General features: G+C 36.3%; 1 protein-coding gene across 1 annotated transcript in view; it reads left to right on the top strand.

The window, feature by feature from the left end:
- LOC118500231 (protein eyes shut homolog) overlaps nucleotides 1-20,048 on the top strand; it is a 271,851-nt gene that overhangs the window by 51,998 nt on the left and 199,805 nt on the right. Inside the window, exons 3-4 of the mRNA XM_036024309.1 lie at nucleotides 11,832-11,940; nucleotides 19,163-19,383. Of these exons, the coding sequence (XP_035880202.1) occupies nucleotides 11,839-11,940; nucleotides 19,163-19,383 (323 nt within the window). The 5' untranslated portion in view covers nucleotides 11,832-11,838. The remainder of the gene's footprint in view (nucleotides 1-11,831; nucleotides 11,941-19,162; nucleotides 19,384-20,048) is intronic.

The raw sequence follows: 20,048 nt of genomic DNA, 5'->3' as shown, positions 1-20,048 counted from the left end.
GCAGATACTAGATTTAGGTGTTTACAATAGATTTATGTTGATTATATCAGTGTTTCCTGTCAAATTAGACTGCACTTTGAAAATGTTAAAAGGAAATACAATATTGCTTCCTGATCTCGTAGCTACTCCTCAGCTAAGATATTAGTTAAACCCAAATCATTTAGATTATCTGTGTATCTTAATAGGGTGGCCAGTTACAATTCAATATATACACATTCTAATCTCATTCATGTCTGAATTCCATCTTAACTATTGAACACTGCTACTATTCAACCCTCTGGGTCTTATTTTTAACAGTGCTCCATTTAACAAAGAAAAACTTTCATTCTGAACTTGTTTATTGTATCTGCTGCAGCAAATTGCCATAAACTTGGTGGAGTAATACAATAGAAATTTATTCTCTCACAGTTCTAGAGACCAGAAGTATGAAATCAAGATATCAACAGAACCCTCCTCCCTCCAGAGGCTTTAGAAAAAAATCCATTCCTTGCAACTTCTGACTTTGGGTTACTGCCTGGCATTCTTTGGTGTGTCTTGATTTCACTCCAATCTCTGCCTCCATCTTCACATCAAAACCCAGCTTTGTCACCTATGGTCCATGTGACCTTGAATAATTTATTTAACCCCTTGGGTCCTCAATTTCCTCATCTTTAATGGGAAAAACATTTCTACTTAATTCATGCAGTGAATGTTCTTCAATGTTTTTAAATACTTGGAATAATTCTTGGTTTATAATAATTGCTATATAAATGCTTATTAAAGCAAATAATTCCATTGAATTCCAATATAAGAATCCACTGCTAATAACAACATATACCAGAGAAGGACTCTATCACTTTAAAATTATCTATTCCAGTCTCTCCTGTTTGGTTAAGTGTCACTTACAATAGATAGGGGATAGGGCAGATCAGCATGAAGGCACCAGCTGCTGTACTGGGACTCACTAAGGAAGAGCGAAAAAAATCTAAAGATGGGGGTAAAGATATTTCTTTTTTGCGATTTGTTTGTTTCCTATAAGCAGCAAAGCTAGGCACTCTTCAAATTCCCTGCTTTCATTTTTGCCTCATAGGCCTGGCAATCAAGTGGTCCCACTGTGTGTTCTCTAAATAAAATCTTTCTGACATTGCTTGCTAACTCAGGTTGAATGATCCTTAAAGATGTAGTACAAATTTGTCAGCTCTCATTAACACTAACCTCCACTGCCAAGGTTTGGCCCTGATTCCTCCAGTTTCAGTGAAAACTGTCCTCTCAGAGAATGAGGTACATTTCCTCCTTACCTATGTGGAAGCCTTCAGAAGACAACTGCTTTATCCACCACCACCTTCTCACCAAGAATATTCCAAATATTCATTTATAATAGATATTTATTTGTCTATTGGAGGAATAGATCCATTTTAAGTTGTGTTTAAGATCATTTGACTGAACACTCTTTTATTATTTATTTTTCTATACAAATTTTCCTTCTTTCTTCCATTCCTCACTATTTTACTTATATTAAAAATTACCTTAAATCACTTTTGAATTAAGACTTTGTCTTAATTAACACAGATTATGTACTTTAGAGGTTATTATATTTCTCTGTCACCTTGGGCCTATAAGCCTTGTAATAATTTAGTTTTATATTTGTATCAAGTAATACAAAGCCTTCAAACCATCTCCACCAGTGAATTGCCTCTCCTGGTGAGACAGTGTGGGTTTTGGTTCCACTTACAGTATTTTCACATAGCATCTTCTGAAAAATTTTCAAAACATTTACTGTAATTGTGTTTCTTATTGAAACAACTTCAGAATGTGTTGTCTCTATTGTAAGGATGAAAACAAAGCATTCTTTCCATCATCATGACCACTGACTCCATTACATTCCCCTCAGTCTTTAATTTGGAAGTGCTTTCATGGAAGCCCTTAATAAGAAATAGACTCAAAATTAAGGAGAGGTTAGTAATTCTTCTTTTCATCATTAAGCCTCAATTACAAATTCATCAATTCTCTTTATTTCATTGGTTGAATTTTTAAATTTTTATTTGTCTGGTTATCTTCATATTGAAAGTTTTGTGGGGTAAGAATTTGGCCCAGAAAGATTGGGCCCTTCACCTTTCTTCTTCCCCATCAGAAATTTTAAAGATGGAGAAGCCATGTTTGGCAAAGGACATGAGAAGCACAATCAGAGGGGGGCAGTGGCATACATAAAACAACAAAAATCGTGAAGACTTATTTATATATACGAACAAGAAGTGGGTATACTTGCTCAGAGGAAATAAGCTGAGGCAAAGGACAATTAGATTGCCTGCTAGTGGCAAAGAAATATGAAACCCAAAGAGCTGTTGATCTGAGGCACGGCTTGCTGAATCTCACTGCAGCTTTTTACACATGGAGTGATGAGAATATTTACAGTTTTGGCTCAGAGAGTGCTTCTGAAATTTAAATCCTTTGCATCTGTTAGTCTACTCTTTCTTCATATGGTTTAATAAGAGTAAGAATTGTTAGCGACTTCACTGTATTAAACATAATACCGTATAACTATTTGAACATTAAAATATTTTATGGTATAGATAGGTAGATATATAGAGATATAGAGATAGCTATATCTCAGTTAAAATGCACTGCCAAAAAAATCACATGCTACAAACAATATAAACCATGTGGAAACTGTAGCATTTAGAAGAGAAGAAAACTACCCAGGTATTGTTAATATAAGACAATTTAAAAGAAAGAATGAGCCAATACTCACTGTAACACATCAAAAAAATGACAAGGACACATATGGTCTTTTCCTGAAGAAAATTTGTCTTTAGCTTCTCTCAATCTAGTGGAAATGAATGTCCACATACCCATATCAGAAATGTTTTTTATTCAAATGTGCTAAAACAATCTATTTCTCCACCAAATTGAGTATTTCCATATGCTATTTTAACTTGGGAAACTTTAGTCTCTCAGATATGTTTGTTTGAGAGTTTAGATGTTCGAGAGGAAAAGATCAGGAATCAGTATTTTTAACTCCTGAATTTGGATTGATTATTCAGCAGATTGGATACAAGTATATCCCAAAATCGCTCAAAAACAAATCAACAGAGCCAATAATAAGTATTGGAAATGAAGGGTAAAACTAAATGCTACCTGGTATTTGTAAACTAAATATGTATATGTTTTAGCAACAATGTTCTCAAACCCACATTCATCATCAGAGTAAATTGATCCAATCTAGAGCTGGGAGCTAATAGATTATAAATAAAGCTGATTTTCTACTAAAATTCCGAAGGAAATGCTAACAATGAAGTTGATTTTTGTAACTTTCTTAATGTCCTTCTTCTAAGTGAATGCTTAAACCCCACCGAGAAATATTTACAAAATTCAGTGGTATGTGTTTAACAACCAGCTCTCAGGGAAAAGGGTGGGATAAGGGACTGATTTGGTTTATTTCATCTGCCCATTTCCCAGGCATAAATGCTGCCACCATGGCCCAGTTCCAAGCTACCAGCATGAATTCACTGGTGTGGCATTGGGAAAGGATGCACAGAATCAGCTCTTGTGAGCCAGTGCTAGCCTGCTCCAGCTCACCACTGAAACTTCCATCCATCGTGTTCAGGGATGTTAAAGCCAGATGTCAAGTCAAAAACCAACAACATTTCTGAGTGCTAATTTCAGTTTGTGTAATTGTAATGATCATTATGAGAATGTTACTGGGTAAAGCAAACTAGGGAATTCTAGCCATCTATACTTTTTGAAGGAGCTAGCAGGAGTCTTTGAAGTCTGTAGAATATGCCATGGATCCCATTCAACATGAATCAGACAGTGCAGTCAGAAGTAAAATCCCATTTCTTGGAATAGCCCTGATTTCTCATGGCCGCTGGGTGGACGTTCCCTTGACGACTGCCCTGGTTCATCAAGGGTGTAAATGAAGCTCCTGCTCCAGTAGGGCTCAATGTCATCACAGCTCCTTTCTTTCATATCAGTGCTTCACAGGATAATAGGTTGGTTTTCTCTGTAATTTATTATCAGTTGCAGTTGGGCTGTCTGTCAGTCAGAGGAAAGGCTAAATGAAATAATCAAAAACCAATGACCATTTCATAACCATCATCCAGAGACAGGAAGTCCTCGAGACAATTACCTGTTAGGAGTCATGCAGCGTTCCTTGTGCAAGCTGTTTGTAGGACCAGTTGATCACCTCCTTGATGCTGTAAACAAAAAGTGATGCTTTCGGTGTGTTTATGTTGTTTTATTTGGTAAAGGGGCTAACACTCTGGTTTTTGTGCCTGATCTTTTTTATACTGTTTTAACTTATAAATTGTGCTGAGTCGCACTGACAACCTCAAGACACATGGCTGTGTTGATAAGGCTATATAAAACCATTACATCATACTCTAAAAAGCATCTTCTTAAATTTGCTCACACAGCCATGCCAATTGCATTAGGTACATGAACTGGTAAGGAAAGCTGTACGCCTCTGGACAGTTTCATCCATACTGCCTGATGTATAATCTTTTAAATATATTTTCCCATGTTTTCCTGTTGCAAACAGGGAACTAAAACAATCACACTATCAATTAGATTCTATCTCTGTGGGGACCAGGTGCCTTTCAGTCCCTTCATCTCTGCCATGTACTTTTACTGCCATCTGCTGATAGGAGTCTCTCATCTCAGGTCTTCTTGTGCTGAGCTATCACAATTCAACTAAAACTTCAGGCTGAACATGATCACAGCTGCTAACAATTGAAGTTAACACTTCTGTCTTACGTCTAGCCCGAGATTATTCTTTTACTGAAATTTTCAAGCTGGAGTTTGATGTGTACGCTATCCATTCACTTCTGAGCAACACTTACATGTGGTAAACATTAGGCTGGTTATTATTGGTCAGAGTAGTTATTAATATGGAGACTCATTTAACTTCTATCTATACTGTATGTTATCCATATAGAGAATTTGTTTTGGCATTCATTTTTAAAGTCTAGTTCAAGTAAATAAAGAAACTTATTGGCAAATTCATTCCTGTCCAAAATTTAAAGTAGAGGGGCTAGCATCATTGCTGGAAAATAGCCAAACAAGAGAAAGAACATGTATATTTTGCACCTGGAAAAGCATTCAGTGTTGTCATCAGTTTTTCAATATTCCCTAGAAGCAGTTGGTGCTGTTCAGTTTCATTACTGTCATATCATGGTTTCAGAACTCTACGGCTACAGCAATTATGCATGAGCCATGCTTTGGGAGCCTTCAGCACAGCACTGCAATAGTCCTTTAAAGTATTTCATTTCACTATGGTTTAATGACAGTGACTCATAAAACTCCCAGATTTGACAAATCAAACACAGGTACCTTGGAGAAGAAAAAAAAAATCCATACTTCTTATTTCTCTCTAGAAGGCAAACAAACCACTTAGGTGCTTTTGAAATACACCACTGAAAAATAGTGTGAGGCAGATGTATTGAAATGCCTTTAGTACAAAATAAACCTGGGGTGTAAAAGGCTAAAAAATTTGTCCTTCCAAATTTAAAGCCTGTAAAGTCATAAAGGCACCTCCAAATGGCTTGTTTAATTTTTCTTCACTCTGCCTCTACAAATTAACCATAACTTTCTATTTGCACTGCCCTTCAAAGGCAAGGAGTCAGTTTGTTCTTTATTATTGACTTTTCTTATTATGAAAGAAAAAAAGGTGGGAATTCTAGACAAGATTACTCTACAACTTCCCAGTTTGGCATACCTTCTTAGTGTCAAACACATGGCAACAGTAGAGACAATTTTTAAAAACAGATAAATGAAAATATAAAACAAGAAAAATCTCTTCCAAAATGAGAAAGAGAAAAAAATGCAAAGCAGCAAAAGAGGTAATACTACAGGCCTACCATGATGTACATCTGGAAACAGAGAAGCTCAGCTTCTATAGGGCAAAAGGAATTAAAACTACTCAGGAATATTTGTGAAAGATTTTACACACACACACTAGCATCTGGGATTCTGACTTTTAAGCAAGCTGTCAGCCCAGAGAAAACTGAATACAGACAAGGTGTCATGAGCAGAAACACACAAAGCAGTCATTTGTAGCTCTGTGAATGAACCTGTGAGTATTTTTAATATCACCATAAGACAGAACTACCAAATAACCGTTATCCAAGATTCCAGTTTAGGCGCTGATCAAAGTGAGATCAGAGGAGCAGGTAGGGTCCTCATGAGGCAAGCACACTGAGTGCAGCAGATCACAGGAGGAGGCTCCCGAGAATGGGGGAGAAGAGAGAAAAACAAAAACACTTCCCTCTCAAAATGATGCTGCACAGTACAATATCAGGACACATGGCAAGACTGAGAAATGAACCACACAAGTCATCAAAGGAAAAATGAATCACTCTAATAAAATCATTTTTATGGAAAAGTCTGACAAAAACTAAAATAAGTATTTGCAGGGTGCTAAGAAGCATAAATGAAAGAACAATATTTATTCTAAAAGAGAAATTATAAAAGCAAATTAAATTAATACCAAAAATATACAAAGGATTCAGAATATTGGGGATAAAAAACACATGCATTAAAATTTAAAATGCTCTAAATAAAATAGATGGTCCTGGAGACTGCTAAGTAGGGGAAATGGTCCTTTGGGAAAATACAGGATAAAGAAATGAAGAGAATTTTTTTAAATGAAAACAAGGTTAAGAAGTTTAGAGAACAACTTAAAAGGATTCCTAAAAATGTCTAATATAAGTTCCAGAAAAACTATAAAAAAAGAGATTTTAGAGATTGTCAAAAAGCAATATTTGAAGTGATTCAGGTGAGAATTTTCCAAAATTAAAGGAATATATAACTATTGAGATAAAAAGTGTACTCAGAGTATTAATTAAAAAGAATGAATAATGATTGATCCATGCCTAGACTTATCATCACAGATAAAAAGATGATCTTAAAGCTGTAGAAGGAAAAATTAAAAGAACAAAAGAATAGCCTTTAAATAGAACAGATGACTTCATACCAGCAACAGATTGCAGAAAACAATCATGTACTGTGTTTAAAGTTCTAAAAGAAAAAAATGTAAAATTTATACATAGTTGAACTATTGTCCGGGGATGATATGACTGTGAGTTTGCTATTTCTCATCACAAGAACCTATCCAGATGGGTTTTGCAAGGAGGCTGATGGAGAGATGTGCCTGGAAGGAAAGCAGGGACCTCAGGAAAATGTTATTGAATTCTTTAACCCTTGATTTGATTTTCATAAAAATTATTTGTTGTTTTAAAAGGTGAGATTTAAAATATACTTCAACCTCAAAATTTAGAAAATGCAAATAATCAAAACTTTCAAATTAAAAATCTCATTCATATGAAAACATAGCCAGTGGTAATATTAGTTAAAGTAGTTCTGGGATAATTTCTATGTATATTTTTATAAAAATGATACATCATCTGAAGTGTCTTTATCTTTTTTATAGTTTATAAGAATCTCTTTTCATTCCATTAAGTATTATTCTGCAATCCCAATTTAAAAGCTGGGTAACCTTCCATTATATAAAAGTACTTGATTTAGTGCACCAACTCACTCTCCACTGCTTACATTTTTACAACTCCACCCTTGCTTTCAGATATCCTAAACCTCCAGTTCAAGCAGGAGGTTTAGGATATCTGAAAATTTTATATAAATTATCTCTTCTGAATGTGAATGTTTCCACCACATTGCTTAGCATATCTAAAGACTATAAACCTAATGAACAAGAATGTTAAGAATGATGAAAAATATATTTCATCAAATTTTAATTTTTTAAATAATAAAACCTGAGTATTTAATTTTGAGTTCCATTACAAGCAATGTTAGTAGAAGTAGATGAATACTTCAACTTGACTGTATAATTATTTTCATAAAAATCTCTTCAGAGATCCCTGTCTAGTCAGCAAATAATTGCTTTAACTTTGGATTTTAATATTAGCACTGAATGATTTATGTGCATTAAATAATGTGATTCTCACCAACCATTTATGAGCTAAGAATGATTATCTCCCTTCTGTGGATAATCACACTTCAGGGAAGAAAGGTTAAGTGGTTTGTCTACGATCATTCAGCCAGTCAATGGATTATCTCAAAATATGATACTTGAGTCTTTAAATCATTAGATTCAGCTGGCCTCAGCAATACTTGAAAGACATAAGGGATATGCACTCGGATTTTTCCTCAAATGATTTATGTGGCATAATGTCTAATTTGTGTATAGAGCATTTTTGTTTCTTATGGCATAATTTGCTCATAAGTAAATATGAGACATAAAAATGAACGTGATAAGAATATACATGTGGGGAAAAGTCTCTGGTGGGTTGGAGTACCAATTTCTAAAATAGACTAAGCAGACAATAGAAACAACCATTTGGTGGAAAAATCAGAGGAAAAAGGCAGAAAGTGGCAGCAAGCAAATAAGAGTAATGGGGCTTCCTTTTGTAGATCTGCATTCAGGGTTAGATTTTTAATAGGCTCTGAATGAAACAAAGAGATCTTATTTCTGAATGAGGACTTGTGCATTACCTCAGAACTATTCCCTCCATGTCCAGTGTAAAGCATCATACAGGTTCACCTGTCCATATATCTGTAACTGTGCTTCATATATCCTTACCATATATACAGTTCACACAAATGGGATACTCTAGAAGTTATTTCTAGAATTTTTAACAGCAATCCGATCAGAATTAGAAGTGACTTTGGTAAACTACAGTGGAGCAGCCAAAAAAGTAGCGGAATGATGTATTGCAGGGCCATATTGTTGCGTGGGTCACCGGCCAGCAGTGATCACGGAATGCTGTGGATGGCTCGACGAAAAACACGCGAGAAAAAACATGCACAGAGACAAACTAGTTTCTGTGGGGAAGTAGGGACGAAATGGCCACCCCCCGTAGTGGGGAGCGAGCCGATTTACCGTCCATACCTGCTTTTATTGGGCTCATTTTGCATAATAATTCAGGTAAAGTACAGTACTCATTAGGGGGAAGTAAGGAACTATAGAAAACAAGGAACTCTGCCGGTCCATTTTGAGTCAGGGTCAAAGAGCTGTAAGACTTTGAGGAACAAACTAACTTCCTCCTTGGACTCCTCTCATTCAACTGAGAGCATTCTAAACAAAGAAGGTTTCACAGTAATTTACATATTCTTTCTTAGGCCTGATCACCCAGGGAATCCACCCTTTTCAGCACAGAGCTGCACAACCCTGTCATTGTTTCAGGCTTAGGTGGAGCAAGGGAACTAAGGCAATAAGGAGATTTTTCTCCCAGATGGTGAGAACTCAGGCTATGTCAAAGCCGAGGAGTGAGGGTCCATCACCCCTTTTTGCTGCAGCCCCCCAAGTCCTTCTTTTGGGGGGCCTCCCAAAGTGATCGTGCCTGTCTTAGGTTGTTCCCCCCTTGGGGAATCTTACCCGTCCTTGGCTAACCGACCAAGCTTTTGGGGTTTCAGTTATGAATAAAGCAGCAGAAGCAGCATTCCTACCAGGGAGATAAGCTTTTGTCTCCTTGCTGGCTTATGGTTCCACGGCGTTCCCTTAGCCTTAGCCTAGGCGGGGATTTCAGCTTCTGATACCAGTCAGGGCGGTTCCCAACACCATATCAGATTTGTGTATCAGATTTGTATTTCTAGGCAAGAAGGAAGAAAATCTACAGACAGTTGTCTCTTTGTGGGGAGATGGGGGAGGGTAAGAAGTGTGTTCCATTTTGTTTTTCCATTCCACTTACTCTCCAACATTAATTTTAAGAAAAAAGATTGGTAAATGATTTAACCAGTGAGTGTTCAATACAAGTGACTTTTATTTGAAAAGTAGAAAACAGCATTAAAATTAAAAGAGAACCAACTATATGGGAAAATATATTTGCCAATGATACCTCAGGCAAGGGTATGATCTCCAAAATATATAAAGAACTCACATGACTCCACTCCAGGAAGACAAACAACCCAATTAAAAAAATAGGCAAAAGACTTGAAGAGACCCTCCTCCATGGAAGACATATAGAGGGCCCAGAGACATATGAAAGGAAGCTCAGCATCACTAGCCATTAGAGGGATGCAGATTAAAACCACAATGAGATAGCACCTCACACCAGTCAGAATAGCCCTCATAAACAAATCAACAAACATGTGTTGGAGAGGATGCAGAGAAAAGGGAACCCTAGTGCACTGTTGGTGAGAATGCAGACTGGTGCAGACACTGTGGAAAACAGTAGGAATTTCCTCAGAAAACTAAAAGTGGAACTGCCTTTTGACCCAGCAATTCCACTGCTGGGATTATACCCTAAGAGCCCTGAAACACCAATCCAAAAAAACCTATGCATCCCAATGTTCATAGCAGCACAATTTACAATAGCCAAGTGCTGGAAGCAACCTAAGTGCCCATCAGCAAATGAGTGGATCAGAAAACTACAGTACATTTACACAATGGAATTCTGTGCAGCAGAAAGAAGGAGCTCCTACCCTTTACAACAGCATGGATGGAACTGAAAAGCATTATGCTAAGTGAAATAAGCCAGGTGGTAAAAGACAAATACCATATGATCTCACCTTTAACTGGAACCTAATCCACAAAAGAAAAAAGCAGACAAAATATAACCAGAGACATTGAAATTAAGAACTATCTAACAATAGCCAGAGGTGAGGGGGGAGTGGACAGTTGGGAGAAGGGTTTTCAGGAACTACTATAAAGGACACATGGACAAAACCAAGGGGGAGGGTGGAAGCAAGGGAGGGAGGTGAATTTGGCTGGGGTGGGGGGGGTGGAAATTGGAGGGAGAAAATGCAGACAACTGTAATTGAACACAATAAAATAATTTTTTAAAAAAAGAGAAGTAGAATTAACAAATGATCTTGTTTGCCTGGAACTTCCCTGGTTTAAGCATAAAATATCCCATGTCCTAGGAACTCTCACTATCTTGGACAAATTTAGAGTAGCTGGTTAAAATTAAAAATTAAAAATTAAAAATAGGTGTGTTTGTAGTAAAAAATTTAGAAAATACAAATAAGCATAAGTGAGCATTAAAACCATTCACATGTTCAGTGTGCAGAGATTGCCACTGTTAGTATTAGTAAATGTATTTCCTAATATCTCTATGAAGTAGACTTCATAACAGTGCAAGTTACTATTACTACATATGTCAAGTGACAGGATAATATCATTTGAATTATCTTCTAAAATTCTATTTAAAAAATATGCCAAGTACTTTAATATGTGTACCTTTTCATCTTATTGCATCACTCTGTAACTCTGATAAATTTTCAATTATGTATTGACCATTTCTGCTATTCATTCTACAAATTCCCTTAACCTTATACTTTTCTTTATCTCTGAAATGCAGTACTACCAGCCAGTACATTAGCATCATGCTTTCTGAGTTCTGATAACTGTATCACAGTGTAATCTCACTGCCCTGGGGTATGCAGCCTTTCATTTCTTATTCCATTTCTATTTCCCCTGTAGGCCAGGGAGGGGAAATTTCTACCTAGGGAGTTCAGCATCATTTAGCATTGATGTTACTTGTCCAACAATCTCCTACATGAGTGAGACCATATGTCAACCACAGTTAGCACTTAAAATTTATCAATACCTACTTAAACACATAAAGTTCCTTTTGTTTTGTGGGAGTTTAACTTTCTGAAAGCATTTCAAGTCCTGATTTAAAGACAGGAGGAGACAAGGAGAATAAAATGCAGTGTCCAAAAGAAATATATCTTTTATCTATACTAAAATGTTCACACTTGGTTGCAGCCATATTTCAGGATTATTGTGATCCAGAAAGCACCTTTCTCATTGAAGCTGTACTTACCACCCATGTGTGAAGCTACCCTGTTCTTGGCAATAACACATACATTAATGGCCTCTTCTTTTTTATTTCTAGCTTCACAATGCCTGCTGACAGTCCTGGGGTTGCTTGTATGATAGAAATGACTGCAGATGGAAAACCTCCAATACAGAAGAAAGACTTGAAAATATCCCAGGCCTCTCAGGTAGGTATACATATCTCCAGTTTCAAACATTACTAAATGTGCCCTCAATATTTAAAATTAAGTATTTAAAATTAAATTAAAATATTCAAAATTGAGTATTTATTTTTAATTTATTGTATTAATCATAGTATTTATTGAACAAATCCCTTGTAAAATCTCCCAACAAAACACCAGAATATTCATCTCTGATATTTTAGGTATAATTAAATATATTTAATGTTGCCTGTCAGTTTAAAAGTTTTATTAAATTTAGCATGAAATTTACTTTCTTCTCAAACTTGCTATGTGATATATTATGCTTGATTTAAGAAAAAGCTCAGGAACAGGGAAAATTAGCAAGATACAAAACAGTTCTTCAAAAAGTTACATTTTTTATTAAATCATTTGTTATTGTGATTCCATTACAGTTGTCCCAGTTTTTCCCCTTTGCCCTGTCCCACCCATCCCACACCCCCACTCCCACAGTCCATCCCCACACTGTTGTCCATATCTGTGGGTCATTCATACCAGAAAAACTTACACTTTTATAGGACATGGTAGTGCTTCTGCTATGCTGTTAATTGAAATTTCTCGTAGAAACTTCAATGAAGCTAAATTGAAAGAAGAGAGAATGTCTGTCCCACTAGAGAATAGACAACTTGCTGAATTCTTTTCATTGTACTGATGTGGTTGATTACATGCTTCTAAGTATGACTGTATAGCAATATATTTAAGATGAAGAATTCCTGGTTCATTTGATCATCATGGAGAGTTAATCGGCATAATTAGAGCTCCAAAGTGCTAATTTTGGTACACATTAATGCCTGCAGTGTGTACTGCCCTAATGAATTGGAAATTTTATTTTATTTCCATTTTTCTACCTAGTCTCTTGTTCAGTTTAGATGCAGGCATCTAAAAGAGGCACATAAGAACATCTAATGTTTTATAAGCACAGTACCTTTCCCAAATTATGGTCATATATTATCTCATCTGATACTCACAAGAACCCCACAAAGTAATAATTATCCCTTACACAAATCTGAGGAAACTGAGTAGCAGTTGCCCAAAATTTCATAGTGAGAAAGACAGAAACTTGATCCCAGGTTTTTTGAATCCCAACACTTTTGTGATCCTTTATAATACATTTAATTAACTCTTCTACATTTGCTACTGCCACAGATTCAAAACTGTCAGGTAGATTGTTAAATAGGAATAAAATTGATTTTCATGTTTTAAAAGTCATGCTACAACCCAAGATGGTCACATTTTTAGATTCATGACATAAAATATTCAAATAGTGGATAATACGTAAAACACTGATCGTTGCGTATAAAAAAATCTAATGTGAAGTATTCAGTGTGATTTTAGTTATCCATTTTTATATTAAAAGCTCATATTTTATTATAAATAACACACAATATACTAGTATCATAGTTATCGTTGGACCATATATTTAATCCACAGAATTCAACAAATGTTCAATAAATACCCTTTTGTTGTCAAAAATGATAAATATGTTGTATCTGTAGCCCTTGTGACAAATCAGTCCCCTTATACTTTAGGTTGACTGAATGAGATACTGATCAGAATGTCCCAGGTAATATGCAAGTACACACAAAGACCAACACATGGGAATAGAACTTGTGATTTAAATTGAAAAGAATTTGGGTAGTTTTAAGGTGCTAAAGAGACAATGTGCTTAGGTTCTGTAAAGTTTTTTTTACAACACTCTGCCTTCTTGTGTTCATCCCAACTCAAGTGCTCTGAAGTCTCAGCAAATCACTGATGGCTTCTAAAGTGAGTTAACTCCAAAGCTCCTTTTAATCCCCCTCATGAAGGCTGTCTGTCACGAAATCTGGCAGACTAGACCCCTGTCCTGGAGTTATGGTTTATCATAGCCCCCTGGAGCCAGCCTCCATTTGTTTGTTGTGAATATACCTTTTGCTACTCCCTTTTCCTCTTTTGTTACAATGAGAGGCTGGTGGAAATTTGTGGAATAAAGATTTAAGCACTGAGGATTTTGTGAGCTGAACCCACCTAATTTTAAGTCATGAACTTTAACAAACTGTTAAAAAAAATGTCTACCTCTGACTCTGCTCATTATAATAGAGATTTTTAAATAGATTATAATGTGTCTTGGTATAGACCTCTTTATATTTATTCTTGTTTTAGTGCTTTGGGTCTTGAATCTGAATGTCCATTTTCTCTCACAGATATGGAAAGTTTTGGGCCATTATATCATCAAATAAGATTTATTGCCCTTTATCCCTCTCTCTTATACTTCTGGACTATCATAATGCATATATTTGTCCATTTGATGATGTATCACAAATCACTTAGGTTATGGTTACTCCTTTTTTAATCTTTTTTTTCCTTTTGCTTCTTTAACTGGATCATTTAAAATTACCTGTCTTTGAGTTTGGTGCTTCCTTTTACTGCTTGATCAAGTCTTCTTCTGAACTCTTCTGGTGATTTTTTTTAATTCAGTTTTCTATCTTGTGCTCCAAAATTTCTGCTTCGTTTCTACATTTTCTATATCTCTGTTTATGTTCTCATTTTCTTCATGATTCATTTTCCTGAGCCCATTGAGCTGCTTTATGACAGTTATTTTCAATTTGTTGTCAGGTCATTCATATATATATACCTCCATTTCTTTGGGGCTGGTTTCTGGAGATTTATTTTGTTCCTTTGATTGGGCTATGTTTTCCTGATCTCCCTGTGCCTTGTCACTTTGTGGTAGGATTCACACATTTGAAAAAACAGGCATCTCTCCCACTCTTTATGGAATGGCTTTGTATAGGAAAGAACCCACATTAATCACCTTAGCCAGATTCTGATACCCTTTCAAACCTTTCTTTCTTTTTTTTAAATGTCTCATACTCTTAAACCTTTTCTATTGATGTGTATTCTCTGACTTGTGTGTGAAAACTCTGTTATATGAATTTGCCAGTGTCTCTTTGGAGTGCTTGTGGTCTTTGCTTCCTCTACTGTCTGTCTGCAGTACAGCAGGTTCTCTAGAGGTGCCACAAACTGCCTAGTTTTCTTTTGTTCTCAGCAGCCCCTGGATGTATAGACAATGCTGGGTCTCATTGGAGCTCCAAGACAGGCAAAATAAGAACCAGTCTCTCAGAAACCTGCTGAAAATCCAAAATGTTAAAAGCATGCCCTGCTCTCCTCTGCCCACCCCCACCCCGGCCCCAGGAAGAAGCCACCAAACTGAATCAGTTTCTGTGTTTTGCATCACGGGGCCTCTGGAGCAGCAGGACATCATCTAGTTCTCCTTTGTTATCAGCAATCTAGTGTATGTCAGGTCTTGTCACTACTCCAAGACAGAGGAGACAGAAACTCATTCTTCAGGCTGCCCCCTGAAAAGCTGTAATTTTGGATACATGTCCCAACTGTTTCCATCCCCAGGGAGAAGTCAGAAGTTGGGGAGGGGGGTTACCTACTCTCTCCCACTGAGGTGGGGGGAGAAACTATCCTGAGTGAATGAATACACGCTAATCTGAACCTTCACCCCTCTCACTGGCCCCAACCTGGCACTCTTTCTCGTCAACACTGAGATTCAGATAAGACAGCACCTAGTCCCTGGAAAGTCTACACAAAAATGTATGTTTCAGTTTTCTATTTCCCCCAGAGATAACCTGGAAGCTGGGAGTCTTCTCTCAATCATGCCCCACTGAACCTAGAGGAGGGCTATGGTGAGTGAGTAACGCGCATTTCCTGTTGGCCTCAATACAGCTGGTTTCACAGTGGCCTAAGGTGCAAGTGCCTCTCAATGGAATCTACACATTTCTCACAAAGAGTCTCTGTCTCTGTATTGCTGAATCAGTGTCTACATGAGAAAAGGGAGGAATATCTGGGGCTTCCTATTCTGCTATCTTGCTAACCAGAAAGCTGCTATTTTCTGACTTTAATTTCTTTATGATTTATTTCTCCAGGTTACATTTAACTTTCTTATAGACAAGAATAATTTCACATCCTTCTTTTGTATCTCCACTTCTACATATCCATGTGCTCACAGGGTAACAACTAAATTTATTGATTACTTCACTAAAGTTCAGTTCTTTCTTTTACAGGTGAGAAGATATTATTTGAGAACATTCTTTAGCCTAGGAAGCCTTAAGGAACAAAGGTTTAACTGTGAAGTATGGGACCAATTAGGATTTCACTGATATTTATCAAATTAAAAAAATAACTCTTTGTGTAACATACTTGATATTAATCTCATATGTAACTCAAAAAACTTCCATATAAGCACCACCCTATAACCTGTGCTATATATGTGTAGAGAGATATGTTAGAATTAAAAGCATGTTAATACTCCTTCCTGGATAGTATTCAGTAGGGACTTCCCATATGCTGAATCTGTCAAACTAGCAAGTTTCTAAGGCAGCATAATGTAGGAGAAGAGGCCTAAAAGCCAAGTAAGAGACTGAAGAAAAGCAGGATTAGGTTTCATAAATCAGGTCATACACAAATTTGTGTCAAACCTCCTATTTGCAAGTTGCTGCTATAGACTCAGAAAACCCCAAGATGACAAAGGGTGGAGGCCCAGCTTTAAAGGGGGACATAAATTAACATAAAAGAAACTATATGCTCATGATTATCATGTTATGGAGGAGGGGAGAGATACTAACAGCAAAGGAATAAATTCTCTTTCTGCCTTTTAATTCCCTTTCATTTAATGTCTCTAAACAGTCTTAAAGAATTTAAGACTTAAATCACATGTGAAAAGTTATCTAAATACATCCTCTTCCTAAACACTTTACCCAAAATCTCTTATTCATCTTTATTCCAAGACTCATGTCTCTGGTTTTAAATTTATCTGCATATAATTCAAGTAATATTTTAAAAATCTGCACTCACACTAAATAAAACTCAGTTCATTTCAACTTTGTCATTGTATACTTGGATAAAGACAAGTATACTCTGATAGTTAATCTTAACCAAAAAAATACATTTGCAGTTAACTTCCTATAATTTTATTAACACAAAAAAGTTATTTAACTTTAGACCGATTCAAGAATATAAAACAAAAGTAAACATTTAATTGAGACATTATAACAGAAGTGCATGTAGTACCCTGCTATCTAAATTTAAGACAAGGCAGAAAAGAGATTAAAGCTGCTTCTTATCCATCTTTCCCTCACTCCTCAGTTTTAAAAAATTTATTCCCTTTTGCTTATTTCCCTATTTTATTCCCACACATTACAAAGGAGCACTATATTCTTCCTTTAAAAATAAACTCGGAGAGGAAAGGGAATGTTTGTTCATTCTTGTCAATGTGGAGTCCTTTCGCCTCAGTCACTGTTCACATTTGTCATTATCTTGATGATTCCTCCTTGATTGTCCATGTCTGTTCTCTGTGGTTTTATCTTATAAGATCATATCTTGATGTCAGACTCTATTCTCCATAGTCTGATTCACAAGGAGTTATTAGAAAAGACTTCCTTTTAAGGCTTGTCTTCTTAGGAATGATTATACACACAAAAGGCAGCTCTTGGATAATTGAGAGTCTGGGGAGAGAGGAAGTCAGCCATTTTAATAGTTATCTATGTGCAGTCAACGACAGCTGCTTTTTTAGACATTTTCAGGGCTCCACTAAGTTGGGGCCTCAGATCAGAAGAAATACAAGAGCTATTTATTTCCATTGTTTGGGTGGTTTTTAATGGTCTAATAAATCATAGATTGCTCTACAGACTTTCCCTCAGATCTGCCTACTGCTAACAGAAGAGGAGGATATTCTTTCATCCACTATCAGTTTTGTGCTAAGACAGCACACTTGTCAAAGCAGTGAGAGGTTTGCTGTTCCAGGTGTGTGATCAATACACGAAGATGTCAGAGATCCTCAGTGAGAGGAAGGTCATAGCCTTGGATTCGCTGAGCATGCAGGTTCATGATAGATCCCAGATTGCCTTAGCAGTGAGTCACTTATCTTAGCTGATAAAGAGCCCTGCTAATGATTAGTTAGAGTAATTGATACAAATGGACCTAGTATATGAAAAAGGATGTGAAAACAAACAGGTGTACTCCTACGCCACATGAACACTCTGTTAATACACCTCGAAACTTCCACTCCACTATACCCAAAGGTAGCCATCCTCTGAGTGACTCTCTGAGTCCTATATGAGGTACTCAGAAAAAAAAAAAAAAAAAAAGAATTCCCTTAAGAGCAAAGACCGGGTCACTAAAAAAAGATCTCAAGTAACAGAATTAGTTTGATCATGGAGACTTTGATGTCCTAAAATTGCACATGCTTCTATTCTCTAGAAGTAAATGTGCAGTACACCAAAAAAAACAGTAGTATAAATATTGTGACATCACTGGGCATCTCCCATCCCCTCCTCCCACCAGAGTCACAACTTCATTATTTGGCTCTAGTTTTTTTAATTCTTGCAATGACAGTTTCCCATTTTATTATGTCTGTAATATCGGTTTAAATACTTTTCAACATCAGCTTGGACTGAGTGAGTTGTAGGTTTGAGCACAGCAGAAACATAAACTGCCTGTATGCTGCTGCCATCTCCCTGTCATGTGCCCAACAGCCCTGAAGGTGACGGCCTCGTTACCAGTCCACCCAGACCTCAACTGTAGCTCATAGGTTCCTCTTGAGGAAAGCTGCATTTAATGTACATCTAAATGATAAAAGTTTAATTTATATATGTTGCTGAGGGGTTAGAAAGGAGAGATTTAGTAGCAATTTACATCATGCAAGTGATCATATCATCATTCTGGTCAATGAGTACAAGTTCTAGTTCCAAATAAGGTCACATTATGAGGTACTGGAGATTAAGACTTCAACATATGAATGAATAGTTGGGCGGTACATTCAATATCTAACAATAATTAAACAAGAAGTTTTCATTTTGTTTATCATTTATTATTTATTTCATAATGTTCACATTGAAATGCAAACACTTGAGTTCAGAAACACATTTCAAAGTAATCAATCAGCAAGTTTTATCAAATGCCCCCTTTTTTGTACTAAAATGTATTAGCTATTGTGAGAGATACAAAAGAAATATAAAATAAGAGCCCTTTTAGTACAAAGGGATTTTGTTACTTTCTAAAGTAACTTATCTTACCACCTAGTAGGTTTGACAAATCTAGCCAACAATTGAAACTTGTTTAACACAGAACACATTAAAACATGCAATTGCAGAACAAAATATCCTATGCCTTTCTCCTCTAATTTAACAACACCTTATAAGAAGATTTTTAATGTTATTTTTTTCTACAGGTACATTTTGAGTCAATGTTCCTTGGCCATGTTCCTGAAAATGTTAAGACCCATAAGAAGGCTGGCCCTATTTATGGGCTCAAAGGCTGCATTGGAGAGCTTCAGGTAAACCACAAAGAATACTTCATCAGTGAGGAAGCACTGCATGGAAAGAACATTGAGAACTGTCATGCCCCTTGGTGTGCTCATCATCAATGTCACAACAATGGCACCTGCATTAGGTGAGTGTTAGCCTCCTGATCTCCAACCTGTATTGCATGACTCCAAATTCTTCAAACAACAAAACCAGCAGCACTCTCATCTGGGTGATAGAAAGGTAGGTTTGGAACATCCAAGTGTTTGCATGCATTATCTAGTTGATGCACACATGTGGTAGACACTTGTTTGCTCATGGAAATGTAAATATTGTGCTTCAATGGCAAGGAATTCCTGACCTCTGAACATAACTAGGTAAGTGAACCTAATTTTGACAATTTTAAATGGATCCAAGTAAAAGTTTACCAAACTGTTCTGCTTTTAAGAATTATGAATGAGAGATTATTATTCATTGATAATGCTTTTGATGTATTAATTTTATTGTTTGTTTTTGCTTCATCTTAAAAATATCTGCTTATATCTCTAAAATTACAGGTAGAGAAAAAGTACCTATATCTATTTATTCTTTTTATTTACAATCCTATGTACATTTTTTCTCCTGAAAGAAAAGATTTATTGTGCTTATAAGCTTAAGCTCTTAATTAAAATTATTCTCTGCTCCACTCAAATGTCTTAAGTGACTTGACCCTGAAGGTGTCTCATTTGGACAGGGTAGAACATATTCCCAGATTTCTTCAGTCCTCTGAGAAATCTTTTTTCAGGTCTACAGTAGTGACAGAGTGGAAGCAGA

The sequence above is a fragment of the Phyllostomus discolor genome, chromosome 4 (genome assembly GCF_004126475.2).
Source record: "Phyllostomus discolor isolate MPI-MPIP mPhyDis1 chromosome 4, mPhyDis1.pri.v3, whole genome shotgun sequence".
Taxonomy (NCBI): Eukaryota; Metazoa; Chordata; class Mammalia; order Chiroptera; family Phyllostomidae; genus Phyllostomus; species Phyllostomus discolor.
The sequence above is the reverse complement of the archived record's forward strand: the minus strand, read 5'-3'. Positions and strand labels throughout refer to the sequence as shown.